This window comes from Sitophilus oryzae, unplaced genomic scaffold, assembly GCF_002938485.1.
Source record: "Sitophilus oryzae breed Bouriz unplaced genomic scaffold, Soryzae_2.0 scaffold_1190_pilon_pilon, whole genome shotgun sequence".
Taxonomy (NCBI): Eukaryota; Metazoa; Arthropoda; class Insecta; order Coleoptera; family Curculionidae; genus Sitophilus; species Sitophilus oryzae.
Window position 1 is genome coordinate 1,021,597 of NW_022145827.1, and position 23,253 is coordinate 1,044,849.

At 32.2% G+C, this 23,253-nt stretch overlaps 1 protein-coding gene across 1 annotated transcript in view; it reads left to right on the top strand.

Moving 5' to 3' along the window:
- Positions 1 to 23,253, top strand: part of LOC115891708 (putative aminopeptidase W07G4.4) — a 149,816-nt gene that overhangs the window by 33,104 nt on the left and 93,459 nt on the right. Inside the window, exons 5-7 of the mRNA XM_030912249.1 lie at positions 343 to 566; positions 679 to 841; positions 1,154 to 1,277. Of these exons, the coding sequence (XP_030768109.1) occupies positions 343 to 566; positions 679 to 841; positions 1,154 to 1,277 (511 nt within the window). The remainder of the gene's footprint in view (positions 1 to 342; positions 567 to 678; positions 842 to 1,153; positions 1,278 to 23,253) is intronic.

Below are 23,253 nucleotides of genomic sequence, written 5' to 3' on the forward strand. Positions count from 1 at the left end.
CCTTTTCTCCAAAACCATGTTTGGTGTGCATATAGTCCGTTTTCTGGTCTAGCCGATGTTAACTCGTGTTTGACATAATTTTTCCTTTCATTGGAAATATTCTCGAGTGACCCTAGTTGGTCTGGTTCCGTAGATTGGATTCCTTTAATCTTAGGGCACCCTTAGCGGCCAGATCTTTCACGAGCCATTCAATTGATCGCAAGTCCAGAATTACTTCTAGCGAAGCTTGCGCTGTGTTGTTTCTTGCTCCAGTTGTACCTAGAGCTGCTAATCGCTGTACTTTTGTGAGGCTTTAAATATGTATTTAATAAAACTAAAAGCCATTTTAATATTGACTTTCAGAATGGCCCCACCTCGTATCGAAGAATACGTTAGGAATATTTTCGCCAATACGCCAATAAAAGTGGACGTAGTGGATGATATAACGAAAATTTCCAAAGAATATCCGTTATTCGAGGCAGTAAACAGAGCCGCTAGTTGCCAGGAAAGACACAGAGGGCGTCTGATATTCCTGGAATACAATCCACCGGAGTCTGTTAAACAGACCTTGTTCTTGGTAGGAAAAGGTAATAAATCTTAGAATAGATTACCTTAAACTCTCTCAAACATTTTGCTCTATCTCTTGGACTATTAAAAAAATAATTAAAAATTAATTAAAGTCAATATTGATTTTTTTAGGTGTTACCTACGACACTGGCGGCGCTGATGTTAAAATTGGCGGGGGCATGAGAGGCATGTCAAGAGATAAATGTGGTGCGGCTGCAGTTCTAGGCTTTATGCACCTCGTCCAAAATTTTGCTCCTAAAAACCTTAGGGTCGTAGCAGGAGTAGGAATAGTAAGGTATACTAATAAACTACTTTGACCAATAAAATACTCTGACTAGCAATATTACATAAATTTAAAAAAAAACGAAAAATGAATAGGAATTGTAAAAAAAATAAAATGTGACCTAATAAATATTTTTAAGTTTTTATTTTTAGTAAACATCGCTAAATTCATTCTTTTCCCTTTTTATTTATACCGTTTGATAGCAAATAAGTAGTAGTAAATTAATTTAAATTGTAAAATCTTTTAAGATACAAGAAAATAATAGTTAAGAATATATTTCCTTTTGTATTAATGCTTACAAACTAACATAGAGTATCATTTTAGAAATAGCATCGGTTCTAATAGCTATGTAGCTGATGAAGTGATTACAGCTAGATCGGGTGCTAGAGTACGTGTTGTCAACACAGATGCCGAGGGGCGAATGATAATGGCAGATATTCTTTGCAGGGTAAGTAATAATGTCTTATTGCTTAATACCTTTCAGTGTTTTTTCTTAATTTCAAAATGTATTTAAATACCTCCAGGGCCGCCACTACTATGTGTGCAAAGTGTGCGGTGCACACGGGCGGCCAAAAATAGAGGCGGCCAAAACAGGCACCATTGATTTTTTTTCTTAAATACAAATAACACAAAAATATGATTCTATTTTCCATAATAAAATTCTTATTAAATATTTTATGATCTCAGAATCATTTTTGATTACAAGCAGAGAAAAAGAAAAGTCGGACAAAAATTTAAGATCTTCTACTTCACAAAAAGTTCTTCCTGAAGGAGATTCTATTTCAGAGCAAATTACTTCTGCTGAAGCTAGTGACATACATAATGAAAGGTCAAATGACAGTGATAGCAATAGTGCCAATAGTGATGCTGAAACCATAATCAACCTAGTTAATCCGGCGGTTCCGGCTTGCAATGTAGAAAGTTCCAGCCTATACTCGGTTTCGAACAATCCCGGAATATGTCCTGCAAAATTTAACCTAAATGAAGTTCAATTTTTTATTGAAAATTTTCCTACGCAAATTAAAAACTTTAACTTTCCCAGGGATAAAAATATCAGGAAATTTTCATTGAAAAATGACATTATAAGGGATATGAACACCGGAACGTTAGCAAAATCACTAAAATATATAATTTTTGGGTTTAAATTTATATTTTCTCTATTGTAATATGGCACGATATTTTAAGTAAAATTAATGTTGTTAGCAAAATTCTTCAGAGTTCAAAATTTGACATAAATCTTCACTAAATGCACTACATAATTTAAAAATTATTTCATAACCACCACGTTCTGATTTTCATCATTTTTTTGAAATGCGTCGAGAGAGAGCATTTAAGAAGCATTCCCCAGCTTACCTACCCAGCGGATTAGAAGAATAAAAGGAATTTTCTGTATGAAGGAACTGATGAATCCACATTGTCACCTGAATTGTCATTTAAAGTAAATTTTTACTATAAAATTGTGGATAGCGCCATAATGGCAATTGAAGAACGGTACCAATTACTACAACAACACACATATATTTTCAATGTAATATATGGGATAACCAAAATTAAAAACGATGACGAAACTCAAAATCAATTGTGAGAAAATCCATCGAACCCTTAGAGACATAAACAGCTAAGAGAGTGATATCAGTGGGTGCAACCATTTATTCGAAGAAAAAAATTAAAGCTTTTCAACCATATTTTAACAAAGAAAAAACCTAGTGAAATTCTTGAATACACTGTTTTTTTTTAATTGGATTAGGATCGAAAAAAAAATCAACGATCCTAATCCAATTAAAAAAAAACACAGTGTATATTATTGGATCGACAACAATAAACATTAGATTCTTGAATACATTTACGAAAATAATCTACATTCAAAATTTCCAAATTTAACCATAATTATATCTATATTCCTAACTCTACCGGACTACTGGTTACTGTAGGTACGGATGAGCAGTCGTTCAAGACTTAAAATTATTAAAAAGTATTTAATATCGATCTTCGATGACGCAAGAAAGACTTTCTGATAGCTTTATTATCTATCGAACATAAGGTATGTGCGTAAAAATTTTTATTCCGAATTTATTTTGAGCATATACAGGGCACAACAATAAGACGAAGTTTTTTGCCTATACTTTGTAACAACCCTGTAGGGTGCAACAGCTGTAGTAGCTATTGCTAAATCAAATCACATTGTAGCCTCATCTTTTGTGAGCATTTTGTTTTTTTAATCACCATATTATCTCTTTTTGTATTGGAGATATGCTGTTTTAAAACGCACGTCTCGGAAAAATTCAGAATTCATATCGGAAAAGGCACAAAGTATTATGTGTAAATAATCAAGGCGACATGACATAGGCGAAAACGGATTTATGAGTATTTGCAATATGAGAAAAATGGTTCTTCTTCTTACGACGCCGTCTCCTTTCGAAGGTTGGCGATCCAAATAGCTAACGTCATTCTAGATACAGCCATACGAAATATGTCGATTGATGAGCAACCAAACCATCTACGAATGTCCTTTAGCCAGGAATTCTGGCGTCTGCCGATAGATCTTTTGCCCTGGACTTTGTCTTCAATTATTAATCTGAGAAGTTCATACTTTTTACCCCTCATTATGTGGCATATGTAGCATGCTTTTCTTTCTTTGATGGTAAGCATGAGTTCTTTCTGTTTTCTCATTCGATTAAGAACCTCCACATTTGAAACTCTTTAGACCCATGATATTCTTAATATACGGCGGTAAATATACATTTCGAAGGCATCTAGTTTTTTTTCTAACGATATGTCAAGAGTCCAACTCTCACACTCGTACAGGAGAACTGAAAAAATGTAGCATCTGACCATGCGTACCCGTAGCTCCAAACTCAAATCTGACCTTGTGAAAAATTGTCTCATATTTATAAATGTTTTTCTAGCTTGTTCTATGCGGCTTCTAATTTCTTTCTTCGGGTCGCATTGATCATTTACAATACACCCCAAATACTTGTATGAAGACACTTGCTCTACTGGGTCACCGTTGATATCCAGGTGAATCTGCACAGGTGTTTTGATGAATGCAAGAACCTTCGTTTTTGTGGTATTTATGAGGACACCGCAGTTTTCACTATGCCGAACTAATTCATTCATTAGCCTCTGCAAATCTTGTTCATTCTCGGCCAGCACAACTGTATCGTCGGCATACCTGATATTATTGATCACTTTCCCGTTAATCTTAATTCCACATTCGATTCCTTCTAGAGCTTCTTTGAAGATAGCCTCTGAATATATATTAAATAAGAGCGGTGACAGCACACAGCCCTGTCTTACACCTCGTTTAATCGTGATTTCTTCTGACGATGTTCCTTCAATTTTAACCACTGCGTTTTGCTGCCAGTAGAGATTTGTAATCAATCGAATTTCTTCTCTATCTATTCCGGTTGTTTTGAGGACTTCTCTAAGTTTTTGATGGTTAACGCAGTCAAAGGCTTTTCTATAATCTATAAAACAAGCAGATTGACATTCATGTCTCTGCAACGCTGAGTGATAACGTTTAATCCGAATAACGCCTCACGAATACCTAGGCCACTGCGAAATCCAAATTGAGTTTCGTCTAGTTGGTATTCGCATAGAATTCGCAGAAAAATGGTTGTCAAATTAAAAAATGCCATTATCGGTAACGGATGTTGCTCGTATTGTGGCTTTAATTGAGGATGGCCGAAGTCAACATTATATCTCTATTACACCTCATACAAAGGAAAATTATTCATAATATCAATACATAGTTTATTAATGTAGTTTTCATGTAGTTAATGAAGGGGAAAAGACGTAGTTTTTGAAGAAAAACTACACGTAGTTAATGAGGTAAATTACGTCTTAATTAATTACTTCCGAACCCTGGATGTGACCTCCTTGGACCAAATTCGCTACGAGATATTTTTAAAATCCCTAACAAAGCCAACTTTTGAACTTGCTTCTCTACCTCATGAGTTGTCAGTCATGTTCGAATTCAGCACCATTCGAGGATAAGAATGAGACCTACATTGCCGTAGAAGCAGAAATAGGTGAGGATGGTCCCTTTGAAGATGATCCCGATGAAGAGGACCTCGATATGCAACCGCGCCTTCCAAGCTTTTCAGATGAAGGGCCATCGATATCTAAGAAAATGCGAACATGAATGCCGCCACTTTTTGTGCTGCATGTCTATTGATTTATACCATAATTACATTTATATTTCATCAATAAACTTTAAGTTAATTAAACTCTGATAAATAATGATTTTTATTTCTACTACTCGAATCTCTACTCAGGTTGTGTATATTACTTTAACATTGCAAAGCAATATGAAGTGCTGTTTTGGTACAAAATTTTGATATTTCTTTACCTTGCATAACTTCAAATGACTCAAAACGTCGAAAAAAACTATTTTGAATTGATGCCAAATTTCGAATTATAAGTGACTAAATTTAAAAACTAAGGTATCTATGTAACGTGAAATTTTATTCTCAACAACTTTTATTTCGTGGGTTTTTTCAATAAGAGTATCTGTTTTAAAGACATGTGGTCTTAGATAGCCGCAAAATATAAGTTTGCACCGACATACGAAATTTTCCTTCTTTTTAACATTGGATTTCGGCTATACCACTAAACCAAATTTGACGTTTTATATGTCAAACGACGCAGAATTTAGTCCTCTATATTATTGAATGGAATGACATTCTCCGGCCGACGCACAGTAGTTCCCTCCCTTATAAAAATTTGGCCAAAACTCAATATATCGAAAAAAATTATTTTGATCATATATGATCAAATATTTTATAATCTATATTTAAAAACATGAAAGGTTTGTTATAAAAATATATTTTGGAAAAATGCACTTTAGAGCACCTATGTAATAACATTTTATATACAATAGTCTAAAAAAGCATTTAACTATTTTTGTATCGACAATGAATAAATTACTCGCTTAGTGTTTTCAAAATAATATAAAATAGTGCATATTATAATTAGACTATACTGCACGTATACTTTCCTCATATAATATCAGTTTTTGATAAATAAAATGAAAAAACAAAAATAATACTAACCATTTCAAAATATCAAAATATATTGTACCTTTGAAATATATTTTTATACATAACTAAATCAAGGATATCGAAGCTGAACTAAGTGATTGTTTTTAACTTAAATGAAACTTCATAATGTCTTTTTTAAGAACCATGTCAAATTAGCTGCTAATATCTGCTATTCAGCATAAATTGTCTTCGTAAACAAAAGTTTTATATAAATGTTGCATGGCTAAGAAATGTGCATTTAAAAAATTGAAATAGAGTATTTTAAATATTACATTGTTAGCCACGCCATAAAAAAATAACCGGCACACATTAATGTGAGTTTTTCTTCACAAATTTATTCTCGTTTCTTTGGTGTTAAGAAAATATTGGTAAAGTTCAGGGTATTAACATAGTATAGTACTAGATATTAACAAATATAAATTAACTTCAGGTTTTAACCAATTTTCGGATATATGTAGGTACCTACTATTATTAACCAAAATTTTAATAAAGAAGAAATAGCATGGCAACACCGCATAGTTTTCCAAATAAAAATAGTGTCCTATATGCACAATTTTATGCTGAATCGAATTATGTACAGAAAAATGGGAGCTGTGATTTAAAAAAGACAACGCTTTATCATTACTTTTTTTGATACCCTGTATATAACAAAATATTTTTAGGATATGCACTGTTATAAACCATGCAAATATCTATATAATACTTTTTTTCATATTTTCGTCTACAACGATGATATTGGACTTTCTCACACTAATAGGCCACTCTGTATCTATCTATTTATTAGCTTATGAACTATATACCGGTTATGTTCTAACCATTCTTCAATCTGTTTTTTTTTTCAATTTTTGTTAAATACCTTTATAAAGTAATACCCTTGTAATTATTGGTAAATAATAACACTTTTAAATTCTAATGAACCATCATCATTGAAAACGCCTAATGATAAAGAACTTTTTTTATATGTTAGGCAACTCCAAACGCCTAAATATTTATAGATTTACTAAAAAATATTAACTGATACATTCATTTTCACTGATATAATAAAATACAGGTTTTGGCCACGTACGTCCATAAGAGCGAACCAGTGTGCGACGCACCGTTTTCCAGTCTAAATTATAAGAAAATGCATTTTCTACGAAAACTTGAAGGGATAGGTAAAAAATGGTATAACACAATTTGATAGACAATTAAATTGTGCATCTGATTCTCCTAAAATATACAGGGCGTTCCATTTAAATTAAACAAGTTATTGCCGTTTGAAGCTAATAATTATTTAAAATAAATTTTTAGACACTTAGTATTATTCTTATTATTGCAACACAATAACTGATCAATAAATAAACTTCTGTAAATATTTAGTATTAAAAACTTTGATACCCTTGGAGAAATGAAGCCTTAAAATTTTTACTGCAATTTCACAAAATTGAAAATATTTCAAAAACGGTAAGGTTTAAGTATGATAAACCTTAATCAAATTTACCTTTATTTTAATCGTAGAAACTAAAAATGTAATAATATACAGGGTGTCCCATTTAAGAAAATACAACTTAGATATTTTTTACTTATTTGGGACACTCTGTATCATGTAAAATTATTTTTAAATTGTACATCTAATAGTCCTTCATCGAACCCAAAACTTACAATTTGTAAAGATCTCATTGTTTAGCTACAATACTCCGTGTCGTATGTGGTGAACAACCCTGTATAAACTAGCACAAAAGGAGCATATCTTCTTAATAACATTTTCCAAAAAGTTATAATAAGGGAGTAGTGGGGTGGTGGTCGATTTTTCAACCAGAGACTGTTAAAGCAAATAGATAATATGTAATATGTTTATACATTTTACAAGGTTTAAAATAAGAAAGTTGCTGTCAACTTCTGGTATTTCCGGAAGTGCCTCCATATTGAAAATATTTTTAATCGATAGATCTCGCTGTGAAACAGTGATGTGCATAAAATCTCCGATCTAGATAATAATAATAATAGTAATAAAGGACTTTATTCAGTAGAAAAGAAGAAATGCATAAGTAATAAAAAAAATCGATAACATTTCCCAACAATTGCCGTTCGACAGCAGGCGAAGTCTAGCAGAGATGCTATTCCACTTAACCTGCAGGTCGACAACTGTCAGATTTGGCAGGACACAATTACATAAAAATAATTCTTAATAAAACTAAAGCACTCTTTTAAATAATATAAAACATAACGACAGTTAGAGGAAAAAAAAATTTAACGTTACACAATATGCCAGATTAAAAGCTGAAAAAAAATATGACACTCTTTGCCTAGTGGCTGACAAACCCCAACAATACAAATAAAAAAACGAATCACAGACAGGATCAGTGGTTTTCACACAAAAAAAATTGTTTAACTTTAAATTTAAATTTATTAATATTAAATGCACTGAATTCAATCGGCAGACGGTTAAGTAATGTAATAGCATTATAGATGAAAGATCTTTTGAACAATGCTGTAGTGTAACGAGGCATTGTAAATTTATCTTTCTGTCTGATATTAACCGAGTGGACAGATGAGCGTGTGGAAAGCATATTCTTAAAACACAGGTTATTGTTGGAATTTATGAGTTTATGAACAAAACTAGCTAAATGACATTGCCATCTGCACTCCATACGAAGCCAATGAAGTTGTTTAACCTTTTGAGAAGTATGGTCACGTTTTGTCAGTCCAAAAATTAAACGACAGCACGCATTTTTTACTTTTTGGATTCTTTTTTTATCCACTGAATCCAAACAAGGCGAGTATATGAAATCACAATAATTAAAGTGTGATAGGACTAGTGCTTGGGTTAACTGTTTCTTAAGAGTCATGTTCAATATATGCCTGTTAGAAAACAGCAATCTTAAATTCATAAAGGATCTTTAGACAAGCTTAGTAACATGAGATTTAAATCGTAATGAGGTATCTAGCTTAACTCCCAAATTATTTGCGCACTCTACAAAGTCCAATTTTTTGTTATTAATATTAATGCTTAGTTGCGATTTTAGTAATCCACGTTTATTGTTACTACAAAAAAGCATTACTTGTGATTTATTTGGATTAAGGTTAAGGTTGTGTTCTTTCACAAGCTGATTAAGACAACTTAATTCAGAATTAATTAAAGTATTCACCAATGCATAGTCCTTGGGTAAAAAACTATGGTATAATTGAGTATCGTCAGCATACGATTGCACTCCAACATTACGAATGGACCTTAGAATGTCTGCAGTATACAAAATAAAAAACAGTGGCCCAAGCACAGACCCTTGTGGGACACCAGAGCGTATGTTAATTAAAGATGACTTCGAACCATTGTTGCAGATACACTGAGTGCGATCACTCAAGTAAGAATGCATCAAGGCCAAGGATACATTATCAAATCCGAAGTCCTTAGGTTTAGAATATAATAATTGATGGTTTATTGTGTCAAAGGCCTTAGAGAAATCAAGTAAGACCAAAATACTAGCTAAGCCCTTATCATAATTTTCAAGTATGCTATTTGTTACAAGTGTCAAGGCATTTGTGGTTGAGAAACCCGATCTGAACCCACACTGACTTTCCGGAATCAATTTATTTTCTGATACAAATTCATTTATCTGATTATATAAAATATTTTCAAAAATTTTTAAGAAAATTTTACTAATAACTAATAGAATAAAAAAGTTTACTAATAATTCGCAAGTCCGAATAACAAGTAGGTTTATTGTTTTTAGGAAAGGGAATACCTAGAGCTTGTTTCCAAGCACCAGGAAAATAGCCCTTCTCAATGCAGTAATTAAAAATATGAACTAAATAGTTTTCAATGAATGGATAACAATAAAGTACCAATCTCAAGGATAAGCTGTCAGCACCCGTACTATTTTTTTTTAAACTCAAAATAATATTATTAATATTGTTCTTGTCAATCATCCAAAATGAAAAGGAAATGTTTGGCTTAAAAAACGTTTGACTGTAATTAAGAATTAAATTATTACAGTTATCATTAGTTTCCGTAACAAACTGAGTGAAATTTCGATTAATTTGTTCAGGATCAGAGAGATTAGTTGGCAAGACATTTGAACTATTAGCATGAATATTGAAATTAGCCAGAGTTGACCATAACTCGCGTTGACTTTTTTGGGATGAAACAAAATCAATATAGTTTTTTTTTAGATATTGATATTGTAGTTCTCTAGAAACTTCTAATGCACGCTCAGCCTGGGACACCCTGTATATAATGTACAAACTGTATGTATTATCCAATATAAGAAAAAAGAGTAAGTTCATTTTGATTATTTCTATTAGCTCTCTACTCAAAAATATGGCCATATCAACTAAATCAAATTTTGTTTTTCGAGAAACTCGCATCCTATGAAATGATCGGATATACTATACAGGATAATATGTTAACGATTTTAGAAAATCTCATCCAAGCCGTAAATTTGGTGCACTAAATAAATAAAAAATAAACGTCAGAGAAACATTTCTTTCTATATTTTTAAATTTTTATCGCACGAAATTTGCATAGAAAATGCTTAGACGACAATTATTACCTATATGATAGGTCGTGATATATATTACTGGTCGAATATTCAACCGCTTACGTTATCTCTTCGCGCCAATTTAGCCAACGTATAGATATGGATGATTAAATGCCCAAGGCGCGCATAGAAATAAGCATAGTAAACAAATTGGGCGATAATACACTTCCACGCGACTGATTAGTTGGTTAAATAATAAAGTGGTCGATTTAGCGACCATCAACATATAAAGGGTTATTATAGCACACAACAATAAAAACTTAGCTCCCAGTTATGAACACGAGGTGTGTTTAAAGTATGCTACTACACCCTGGGGCCGTTTAATAATAATCAATCGAGACTTTATGAAAATGCATGAATTCTCCATTGCTGGCATTGACCCGTTTGAACGGCTTCGCACCGCCAATTATCTGGAACGGTGGTCCGGCAAATCTAGAGCAGATTTGCGAAGAAGCAGAAGAAAAAGAGTCGAGGATAAGCGATATAAATGCCACACGGTAGCTTTTTTATTAATTGCCTTATCGATTAGCGATAGGAAAAGAATAGTTGTCTCGTTAGGCTCGGTTATAAACAAATGTATGTAACGTGGTCAATATGAAGGTAACACCGCATTCTTTTGCTTGGATCTAGAACAAAATTAGGTTTGAATTAATGTAGGTACAGTAGCTGATCTCATAATGAACAATACGCGATATGTATGATAATAGTTATTTCATTCATACTATTGGATAAGTTCTATAATTTATAGGAATTTTAAATTAAACCAGTATTACCTCAGACAAATAATATGACTATACAAACCTTACTATTTATCTTTGAATAATATAAAGATTACCTAAGGGAGGAACATATCAAAAACCATATAACAAACGCAATGGGGGATTAATATGTCGAAAAATAGTTATTAAAATTGTTAAAAATAATAAATTTTTAATAGAAAATAGATCAATAAAAATAATAATTACTAAAAATTTTAAAAAATCGTAACTCCAAAATTTCAGTAGTACAGTAGGTTTTCAATTTAAGATTAGGAATAATATTTGCAACAAAATTTGAAATAACATCAAAATCAGTCAAAGTCGCAGTTTTTGAGATAAAAAAATGAAATATTGTTTAAAAAATTATAACTCAGAAAAAAAAAATTATCAAGTTTATTTATACCAATTTTCAATATACAAGTCGCAGTTTTTGAGATAAAAAAAATTGGCGTTGGGAGGCATGTATAGCCGCCCATACTAAAATATAAGTTTTGTTTAAAATATATTTCCGTACATAAAAGTGAAAACCGCGTTTTGCTAGTTTCTGAGTTATAATTTTTTAAACAATATTTCATTTTTATATTAGGATCGGCAAAAAAAAGGTTTTTTTAATTTCACTCAAAATGAGTTATTTGGGTCATAAATGACCTAAATACAAAATATTTTCGTGGTGTCTGTCTGTCTGTCCGTCTGTCCGTCTGTCCGTCTGTCCGTCTGTCCGTCTGTCCGTCTGTAACACGATAACTCAAAAACCGCTGAACCGATTTTAACCAAATTTGGCACAAAAATACTGTGGCATCCGAGAATCTGGCCATTAGTTTTTGGAGGGGGTGGGGGGTTGGTAAGGGGGTATAGGAGGGGGTTAAAAATTTAAAAAAATCGTAACTTCAAAATTACAGTAGCTAGCGAAATGCGGTTTTCAAATTAAGATTAGGAATAATATTTTCAACAAAATTTGTAATAACATCAAAATCAGTCAAAGTCGCAGTTTTCGAGATATTAATATCTTTTAGTATGGGCGGCTATACGTGCCTCTCGGCCAGGGTTCGGAAGTAGTTAATTAAGACGCAATTTACCTGATTAACTACGTGTAGTTTTTTTTTAAAACTACGTCTTTTCCCGTTCATTAACTACATGAAAACTACGTTAATAAACTATGTATTGATATTATGAACAATTTTCCTTTCTATGAGGTGTAATAGAGATAATATGATGTAAATATTATATTTAAAGCCATATTTCTTCTGTTTTCTTAAATACATTATGTGTTTTTAAAGCTTCAACTTATTAAAACCTCACCTCAAACCTTTGATATTTGAAAGTTACATACATAAGTTACATAAACTACATCCTCTACATAAACTACATTAACTACATGTAATGTAGTTTATGTAGATTTTAAAAGTAACATGTAGTTTTCAGAACCCTGCTCCCGGCGCCAATTTTTTTATCTCAAAAACTGCGACTTTGACTGATTTTGATGTTATTACAAATTTTGTTGCAAATATTATTACTAATCTTAAATTGAAAACCGCGTTTCGCTAGCTACTGTAATTTTGGAGTTAGGATTTTTTAAAAATTTTAACCCCCTCCCATACCCCCTTACCAAACCCTCACCCCCACCAAAAACTAATGGCCAAATTCTCGGGTGCCACAGTATTTTTGTGCCAAATTTGGTTAAAATCGGTTTAGCGGTTTTTGAGTTATCGTGTTACAGACGGACAGACAGACAGACACCATGAAAATATTCATTTTGTATCAATATTCACTCAAAAATAACTTATTTTCAGTGAAATTAAGAATCTTGTTAATAGCCTACCATACCTGCTGGTATGGTCGGCTAAAAAGTTTGTCAACACGTTGTATATTACTTTTCAGAATTAATTCTTGTGCTGAATTTGAAGCCAGAAAAATAAACTTTACTAAAAATTTTATTGCTTCGATAAATGTATACAGGGGTGTCAAAAATTGCTGGTCTATTTTAAATATTAATTTTACATAATAACTCCGTTATTTCAAATGCAACACTATACATTTTTTTAAATAAGTCGAAGCAGATTTAAATGCTCTTTCAAACTCTATTAGGGTTTCCTATACCTATCTGGCTCAGATTTTGAATAAAAAGATATTTTTTAATAAAATTGTAACCAATAATAATTGTAGTGACACTTGGTAGGTATTTTCAAAATCGACTATCATCGGTTTATGGACTTTATTTAAATTTATAACAGAATATTTTTCTTTGATTTATCTACAATAAGGTTAATAAGTAAATATTTATTATTTTGTCAAGAAAAATGAAGCAGTATCTGCTGGCGGAAGGAATGGATATGTTACTAGTGATTTTATTTTGGGACAATTGCTTGTTGGTCTGAAGGGTTTATGCTCAAAGATATCCAAATAGGAATTTTCTTGACAGACGTTCCTTTGAAAAGCTACTATTCCTATTTGGCAGAGCGACATAAGAAAAGTTGATAGTGTGGTATATGAAAAACCTATTAGACAGAAAGGTGTCGTTGAAAATGAAGAAAATGCATTTGCCTTAATTGGTTCTTTTATAGAAAATCCAATATGTCTACAGGTCATCGTAATATCACAGATTAGGTATTAAAATATTAAATTGGATAGATTAAATTCCTTTGGTTTTGTGGTACTATAATATCACAGACAAGTCAATATGCCTGAGAGGTAAAAAGAAAAAAAACAAGACTAAGAAAAATAAACGTATACAAAAACTGCAGCCAAAAATCTACATCCTCCGCGAGCAACTTTAAGTTTAACCACAGATTAGGTATACTATATGTATACAGATAAAAATCTTATCCCTAATTCGTGGTACGAAAATTGTTTTTTACGACTATGTCCAAACGCGTAAAATTTCCTGTGCGCAAAAATAAACTCGCGTAAAATAACAATAAACAGCGTAATAGAGAGATATCACTAAACAGAATAGCATGGACGTTAATAAGGCCAGGTGTTATTTCCTTTAACGTGAGGTGGTATTAACTCTCTTAATTTATAGATATCGGATCGGAAAGAATTCTGTTCGCGTCGCGTCCGCTATTTAAACTTAACCTAACTTTGAATTTAAAACTTTGAAATTGTTTTGTTTACTAGGTATTTTAAAACTAAAGGGCTAAAGTGCTTATTTCCAGTGCTTTATTGTTCAACGTCTGCCAGTGGGTTTAGGGCAACAAGCAACAAATTCTTTTAGAAGGGTTAAGTCGTCATCTGCTCTAAACCTAAGCCTCTTTATAGGTTCTTTAATACGGGAAGAGGTGGAATCCATATTTTGGGCCATGTTTATTTAATTAAAACTAAGCCCAGCTACTTAAATATCAAATTACCTAATAAAACTAAAACCAAACCAAACCTAAAATAAAAGATCTCGCCGGCCGGCCCCGGCTGTCAAATACCCGCACATGCCCATTTAAGCAATTTTTAAACGTTATTTAGAAATAGCGCTTGGTGTAATTGATCCGCAAATTATGTCAGGCGGTAACGTTATTAGTGGGTGTTGCGTTAAAAATTGACTCGCGCATATCGTAACCATTATAAGGTCGCGTAAATACTGCATGACGCTATTCGGTTTTCCGATATCTCTCTAATAACTGTGCCGGTCAGGCGCTGTGCACAATTTTAGAGGCCATAAGTGGGCGTGCTATGTGCGCAAACTAGTAACCTAATTAGTGCCCGATTCCGAAAATTGGAACCACGAAAAACAATAAAGAAAAAACAAAGTTTATAATCTGTATAATCTGTGGTAATATAAACAAGAACAACTTCTTAATTTTCCTTGATGAAATAATAAATACTTACTTGTTAAATTATTTAGTAGGTAAATTAAATAAAAGTAAACTGTTATAAATTTAAATAAAGTCAATAAACTAATGCCTATTTTGAAAATAGCTACTAACTGTCACTAGCAAATTGCAATGGCGACACCAGCCAACTTGATTTACATTTTATTGAAAAATCGCTTGTTATTCAAAATCTGAGCGAGATAGGTATAGGAAACCCTAATATAATTTGAAAGAGCATTTAAATCTGCTTCGACTTATTTCAAAAAATACATAGTGTCGCATTTGAAATAACGAAGTTGTTATGTAAAAGATATATTTAAAACAGACCAGTAATTTTTTACACCCCTGCAATACATTTTTTTAGTAAAGTTTATTTTTCTGGCTTCAAAGTCAGCACAAGAATTAACTCTGAAAAGTAACGTACGGTGTTGACCAACTTTTTTATTATAGCATGCATATTTAAATATCTTTAAATATCTCAAAAACCAAAGCATTTAAACCAAAGACATTATAAAGATAGACCAAACATCTCCTTCATAAATACTCGTTGATAGTGTATCAAACATTCCAATGTGTCAAACAAAGACAAAAGAGACAGAGAAGTCTAAAATTTCCGACCCCGGCAACCGAGCCGGCAGCTAGGCGCATTTGGATTGTTCTAATGGCCAGTGGCGTATTGTTTTTTGGAACGAATTTAATTAGTAAAGTAAAAGTAAAGTAATTAGTAAAATTTTTACTCCATATTAATATACTACATTAACACTTTTTCGTTAGATTAGTTTTGTTATAAGGTCTAATATAATAATATAATTAATATCCCACATATACTTATGTTGAAACGTTAGTAGGTAGTTTTCGAAAATCGCTCCAACGGCAACGTCGATATTCAATTTAAACTTTCAGTTACTTCTATATAAACTTTCAGTTACTTTTGAATATTTACAGGGTGACACAGGCTTCCGAAACAGTTCTATATTAGGTTTGTGGTTGGTGACTTTCCTTTCAATTTTTTTTTTAGAATATGGAGGCAATGGTAAAGCACATTTTAGACATTTTTGTAACCATAGGTGGCCGGAACATATTTTCAAACTAAAGTTGTAGATTTGCCATTAAATTTCCATTCCAGAAATACCTAGGGTTGCCAACTGTCCTTTTTTGAAAAGGACAGTCCTTTTTTGGAATAACTTGTCCTTTTGACTTTTTTTGACTTAAAAAGTCATTTTTATTTACGTATTTTCCCTGGGAGAAGAAGAGAACTTAGAACTTCCCGTTTAATCTCTGAGAAAATTACCTACAGCAAACAGAAATATTCTTTTCGTCCAAATTTAATTAGAGGTGCTATAAAACTTATAAATAAATTTTTCTTGTTTAGAATAGGCAACATTATTTAGAACTTCCCGTTTAATCTCAAATGATAGTTTAGGTTTTAGTTTTACCTTTTTTTTATCTTAAAAAGAACTTTTCAAAATTAGTAATTAGTAACGATTTAGTTAGTTCGCAATCGATAGCTTCCTGTGAAGTACTGTGTAATAGTTGTTTAATCTTGTATTATTAATAACTTCCTATACCTAAAAGCGAGATAGGTATAGGAAACCCTAATATAATTTGAAAGAGCATTTAAATCTGCTTCGACTTATTTCAAAAAATACATAGTGTCGCATTTGAAATAACGAAGTTGTTATGTAAAAGATATATTTAAAACAGACCAGCAATTTTTTACACCCCTGCAATACATTTTTTTAGTAAAGTTTATTTTTCTGGCTTCAAAGTCAGCACAAGAATTAACTCTGAAAAGTAACGTACGGTGTTGACCAACTTTTTTATTATAGCATGCATATTTAAATATCTTTAAATATCTCAAAAACCAAAGCATTTAAACCAAAGACATTATAAAGATAGACCAAACATCTCCTTCATAAATACTCGTTGATAGTGTATCAAACATTCCAATGTGTCAAACAAAGACAAAAGAGACAGAGAAGTCTAAAATTTCCGACCCCGGCAACCGAGCCGGCAACTAGGCGCATTTGGATTGTTCTAATGGCCAGTGGCGTATCGTTTTTTGGAACGAATTTAATTAGTAAAGTAAAAGTAAAGTAATTAGTAAAATTTTTACTCCATATTAATATACTACATTAACACTTTTTCGTTAGATGAGTTTTGTTATAAGGTCTAATATAATAATATAATTAATATCCCACATATACTTATGTTGAAACGTTAGTACGTAGTTTTCGAAAATCGCTCCAACGGCAACGTCGATATTCAATTTAAACTTTCAGTTACTTCTATATAAACTTTCAGTTACTTTTGAATATTTACAGGGTGACTCAGGCTTCCGAAACAGTTCTATATTAGGTTTGTGGTTGGTGACTTTCCTTTCAATTTTTTTTTTAGAATATGGAGGCAATGGTAAAGCACATTTTAGACATTTTTGTAACCATAGGTGGCCGGAACATATTTTCAAACTAAAGTTGTAGATTTGCCATTAAATTTCCATTCCAGAAATACCTAGGGTTGCCAACTGTCCTTTTTGAAAAGGACAGTCCTTTTGGAATAACTTGTCCTTTTGACTTTTTGACTTAAAAAGTCATTTTTATTTACGTATTTTCCCTGGGAGAAGAAGAGAACTTAGAACTTCCCGTTTAATCTCTGAGAAAATTACCTACAGAAAACAGAAATATTCTTTTCGTCCAAATTTAATTAGAGGTGCTATAAAACTTATAAATAAATTTTTCTTGTTTAGAATAGGCAACATTATTTAGAACTTCCCGTTTAATCTCAAATGATAGTTTAGGTTTTAGTTTTACCTTTTTTTTATCTTAAAAAGAACTTTTCAAAATTAGTAATTAGTAACGATTTAGTTAGTTCGCAATCGATAGCTTCCTGTGAAGTATTGTGTAATAGTTGTTTAATCTTGTATTATTAATAACTTCCTATACCTAAAATCAATATTTATTTTAATCAGAAAATTGTGTTTTTGAAAATATAAGACAATATCTGACTTTCGGTCTTCTTCTCGTATTATGATGGCTCTGATACGAGGCAATTACCTTTTAGTCTCTCAATAGAGGGCATTTATCATTAAAAGTATCAAATCTGTGTGCTACAGTATGGGATTTCTGTTGCATAATAATGAATATTACGTTTATTTACAAATCCATTACTTAGGTTGCTTAATCAGACAATCAAATTTTAGTTAAACGTCCCAATCTTCATGAACTGTATTAAGCATATGTATTGCGGTTTGAATCACCCTGTATGTTGACAAAAATATTTTGAAAATGTGCGTTACAATGGCCCCGATCTTATGTAAAGATTGAAATAAAAATCACAAACCAAAAACGTAATAGGTAAAAAGCTTTTTTGGAGGCCTGGGTTACTCTGTATATAGGTATGTATAAAACTAGTAGCCTAAGAATTATTTACAGTTCGTCCCATTCTAAAAAAAGGGAAACACACCGTACAAATAACTCTAGGAAGAGGTATTTGTATTGTACGGTGGTAAAAACTTGTCTAAACAAGACTGAAGGGGCAGATATAAAATATAATAAAGCAATAAAATGTAAAAAAGGACGGGTAAACACCTTTGTTTATTTGTTGAGCAAAATCCTTTAGAATATCGTATATAATGACCAAAATATGACGCAATTTAAAAAAAAATGTCACTTTTTGGCATATAATAAAGTTTCAAATATATGCAACGTTTATATTCAAATTTGTTATGATCTACAACAGTTAGGTAGTAATTGAAACGAATTATAATTCAATTACCGGCTACTACGTTCTTGTTTTAATAGATCAAAATTCAACAAATATAATTAGAAATTATTTTAATTGTGAGAGGCTCCCTTGTGGGACGCCTATGTACGATTACGGCGGAAATTATACCTACTTGTAAATGACAAATTCGGGTAATTTGAGCTTTTTTTCCACACATTTGACACTGTCCTACCATATTGAAAATTCGCAGATTCAAAAGTATGTTAAAAAAAAGTTCAAAAACTACTGAAAAGTTCACCTCGGACTGGATTCCGACTTCAAACATACCGTAAGCTAAACGTAGTACGCTGTAACGGACCAAGGGCCGTTGCGAGGGGTGGTGGGACGGACGGCTCATTTCATTCTGGAAGACTAGCAGCGACGTTGCCAATAGTTCTAGACGGTTCAGCACATTAAACAGTAAACATGTCCTTTAATAGTAACGCATATATCATCTGGTTAATAACCATATTATTACGCATGTTTCTTTCAAAATAAACTATTAATTTAATTAAGAAATTGAGATTTATTGATATCCGCTGAAGGTTTTAAAGTCACCTTTTCTGCAAATCAAACTAATTAGATAGGCGCAAATTTGAGATGTGGCAATGTCGCCTTCTCTATCTCAGTTGGTTTTTACAGTACGTGGTCAACCTCCGATTGTTTGATCTGGTTAAAATGCACAATGTGATATCTGTTCTTACTAAATCTATGATTTAAACATATTAAAGCCTTATAATAAATGCCTTATTTTTTTGCCCAAGTATAAATCTCGTTCTGACACACCCTGTACATTTCAAAGTAATTTTAAATTATGCAAATTACCTCTCTACATATACCCATAAAAAAACTTTGTTTCTACATCTTTCCGTTTTCATATAATCAATCGAGGCGGTTGAGGTGCGCCACCCTGTAAGTCAATCACGTCACAAAAATTAATACTTTTGTGACGTTTGCAAAAAAAAAGTTTTGTTTCAATATTTTTTTGGTTCATATTTACGCGGAAATTTCAAAGAACGTAAACCCCGCGTAAAACGAGTGGCTTCTGTCCTTCTTCTGTTTACTCAAGGCTGTTGGTCGTTGCATTCCTTGAGGTGGCTGCTCGCTGGTCACTTTATTTAGACAAAAAAAATATTTAAATAAATAATGCGGGCGTATACTGGCTGTGAATCGAACCCGGTACAAGAACCCACAAAGGCCATAATTGCTGGCAATTAAAATTGCTGAAAAATGTCCGCGCGGCCCGTTTGCCGGATTAGTCCCATTCGTCACAATTACATAAGATGACGTTACGAAACATCAATATATTGATAATAATAAGATTAGTGCCTTTTTTGCCGGTGTAATTACCATAATTACAGGTGTAATAAACCTATGGACGGAGCAATTATTTTGTGATTTCAAAAATGCTTAAACGTTAATTTATATAACAGTATAGAAACGAGCACATTTTATTCAAAATAGTTTTTGTTGTTATGTTTTATATAAACCACACAAAAAAGATATTTAAGTTCCGCAAGAAGACAAAAATCGATTTTTTATTTTCTCACCTTCACCATTTTGTACAGAAAGTTTTTAAACAAAGGAATTTAAAGAATCTTGTTTAGTGTAATGTGAATTGCTAGTATCTATAGATAGTTGTAAATAGAGAAAAGGTAAAAAATGTCTATACCTATGTGGCGGATTCATCTCTCCAAAAAAATCCTTTATGGGTATTTCGCCACTGCACTGCAAGAAAATCTACAAAATAAAATAGTTATTTTTTGTAAACACTTCTGCGTTAAACCTAAACGGACATTGCTTGTCAGAAGTTATGTTTACAGTTATACAAATTTGCCTAACAAAGAAAAAATTTCGCACATAACGCAGGTGTACGGCTATTAAATGTTTTTTCAAAGAAAAAAATGCTTAACGTTTCGGAAAGTTTATTCCGTCGTCGGAAGCAAAAAAAAATATAAAGAATAAAGAAAAAGACTATTTAAAATATTTAAATTGAACTATTCGAGAACACTTTACTTTTTTAAAACAGATACGTAGGTATACAAGAAACAGTTGACGCTCTGTTAAAATGACATTATATCCAAGTTAAACTTCAAAATTAACAATTACCACCTGATAACAATTACTTAATAAGGTAAAACCAAAAAGTCCAAACTTTCTGTAGCGGTTGCCATACATTACTAACATTTACAGATGTATCAGCAATACATTTATTTTTATTAGATTGAATTAAAAAAGCCTCTTTTATTTTTCTTTTAGAGGCTATCGCTTCTTTCATTATAATTTTGACGCTATTAAAATTTATTCTGTGCCCTGTGTCCCATGAATGCTGACAAATCTTAGATTTGTGAAAATCTCCCTTTCTTAAATAATCTTTATGTTCTTTAATTCTAACATTTAAGGGTCTAGATGTTTGACCAATGTAAAGTTTATCGCATTCACAGGTTATTTGGTATATTACATGTTTTGTTTGTTGTTCTGTAGTCATTGGTTTAGTATGTGATAAAATGGATCTAAGTGTATTTTGTGTATTGAAAGATGTTCGTATGTTGTATTGTTTTCCTATCCTTCTTATTTTTCCGAAACGCCTCGTATGTATGGAATTGTAAGTTGTATATATTGTGTATTGTTATCAGCAAAATAAAAACACTAAATCACCACAATACACCAAAACACTTTTACTTTTACACTGGACGCGCGTTTCGCTAACCATGTTAGCATCATCAGCAGATGATTATAAACTAAAGTACAATCTACAAGTTGAGCGTTTATATACTCGCCCAGTGGGCACCGAGTGGGCGTGGCAAAAACTAGCCAACCGTGTCAGAGCCAACTGAGCGTAACAGTTAGATTTCCGCCACTAGAGTAGTAGGAACAAAGAACTTGAAGGAATTGCACACATTTTATGAATTTTTGGCAAAGCAAAAATAAACCGGACAAGTCTATGCGCCCAATTGTATCGGCTGTAGGTTCTCCGACTTATAACTTGGCAAAATGGTTATCAAGGGAGTTCGAAAATTTACCTGATCAGGAACCTTCTTTCGCAGTTAAAAATAATATTGAATTCATTAACAAAATTAAAGATATAACATTGCATGAAGGTGAAATTTTGGTCTACTTTGATGTATCTTCGTTGTTCCCAAGTGTTCCAATTCCACATATTTTAGGCTACTTAAAGGAATTACTGAACGCAAATGGTCTCGACAACAAAACTGTGAGTGAATATATTGAGCTTACATCGTTATGTATGAAACAAAATTGTTTTCAATTTAATAACAACTTTTTTGAACAGCGGGAAGGTACAGAAATGGGTAATCCATTGTCTCCATTTTTGGCTAATTTATTCATGAGCAGGTTTGAAGTGGAGGCTAAGAATCAGTTTGGGTATTTTCCAAGAGTATGGTTTAGGTATGTGGATGATATTTTTGCTGTTTTTGACACACATTCAGACACTATAGATAATTTTATTTCTAAGTTAAATAATCGTTTTCCTTCCATTAAATTTACGCATGAAATTGAGAACAACGACAGATTACCATTTCTAGATGTATTAGTTATTAGAAATACTAATAATTGCCTGGCATTTGATATCTATAGGAAAAATACGACCACACGCAGATATATTCCTAATGAATCACATCATAGTGTTGAACATAAAATGGCTAGTTTAAATTTCTTAGTTCATAGGTTACTTAGTTTCCCACTTTCCAACGAAAGATATGAAATAGAAAGAGATTACATTAGGAATGTAGCTGAGTGTAATGGATATTCTCCTTTACTAGTTGATAAATTAATTAGAAAACGTAGGTATAGGTTAATGATTTCTGAAAATTCGACTTTTCAAGTGGAGAAAGATACGTCTAAATATTTTTCGATACCGTTTGATAGAGAGTTATCCCGTGGTCTAAAAGGAATTTTAAGAATGTCAATTATAAACTTGTGTATAGTGCTAATAATAAATTACAACAATTATTAGGTAATCCAAAAGATAAAACACCTCCACTGGAAAGGTCGGGTATTTATGAAATTTCTTGTAAAGATTGTAATCAGAAATATGTTGGGCAAACTAGGAGATCAATATTAACTAGATTTAAAGAACATTTAGCTCAGATAAGATATGGTAGACCGGATAAATCTTGCGTTGCCGAACATATTGTTGATAATGAACATTGTATAGATCTTAATAATTTAAAATTAATTAAACAAGTCTCAAATTACAGGCAATTAGATGCATATGAAAGCATCATAATTAATAAATGTAAAGATAGTATGAACAGAGTCAACGGTCCAATTCCTTCAAGTTCTTTGTTCCTACTACTCTAGTGGCGGAAATCTAACTGTTACGCTCAGTAGGCTCTGACTTGGTTGGCTAGATTTTGCCACGCCCACTCGGTGCCCACTGGGCGAGTATATAAACGCTCAACTTGTAGATTGTACTTTAGTTTATAATCATCTGCTGATGATGCTAACATGGTTAGCAAAACGCGCATCCAGTGTAAAAGTAAAAGTGTTTTGGTGTATTGTGGTGATTTAGTGTTTTTA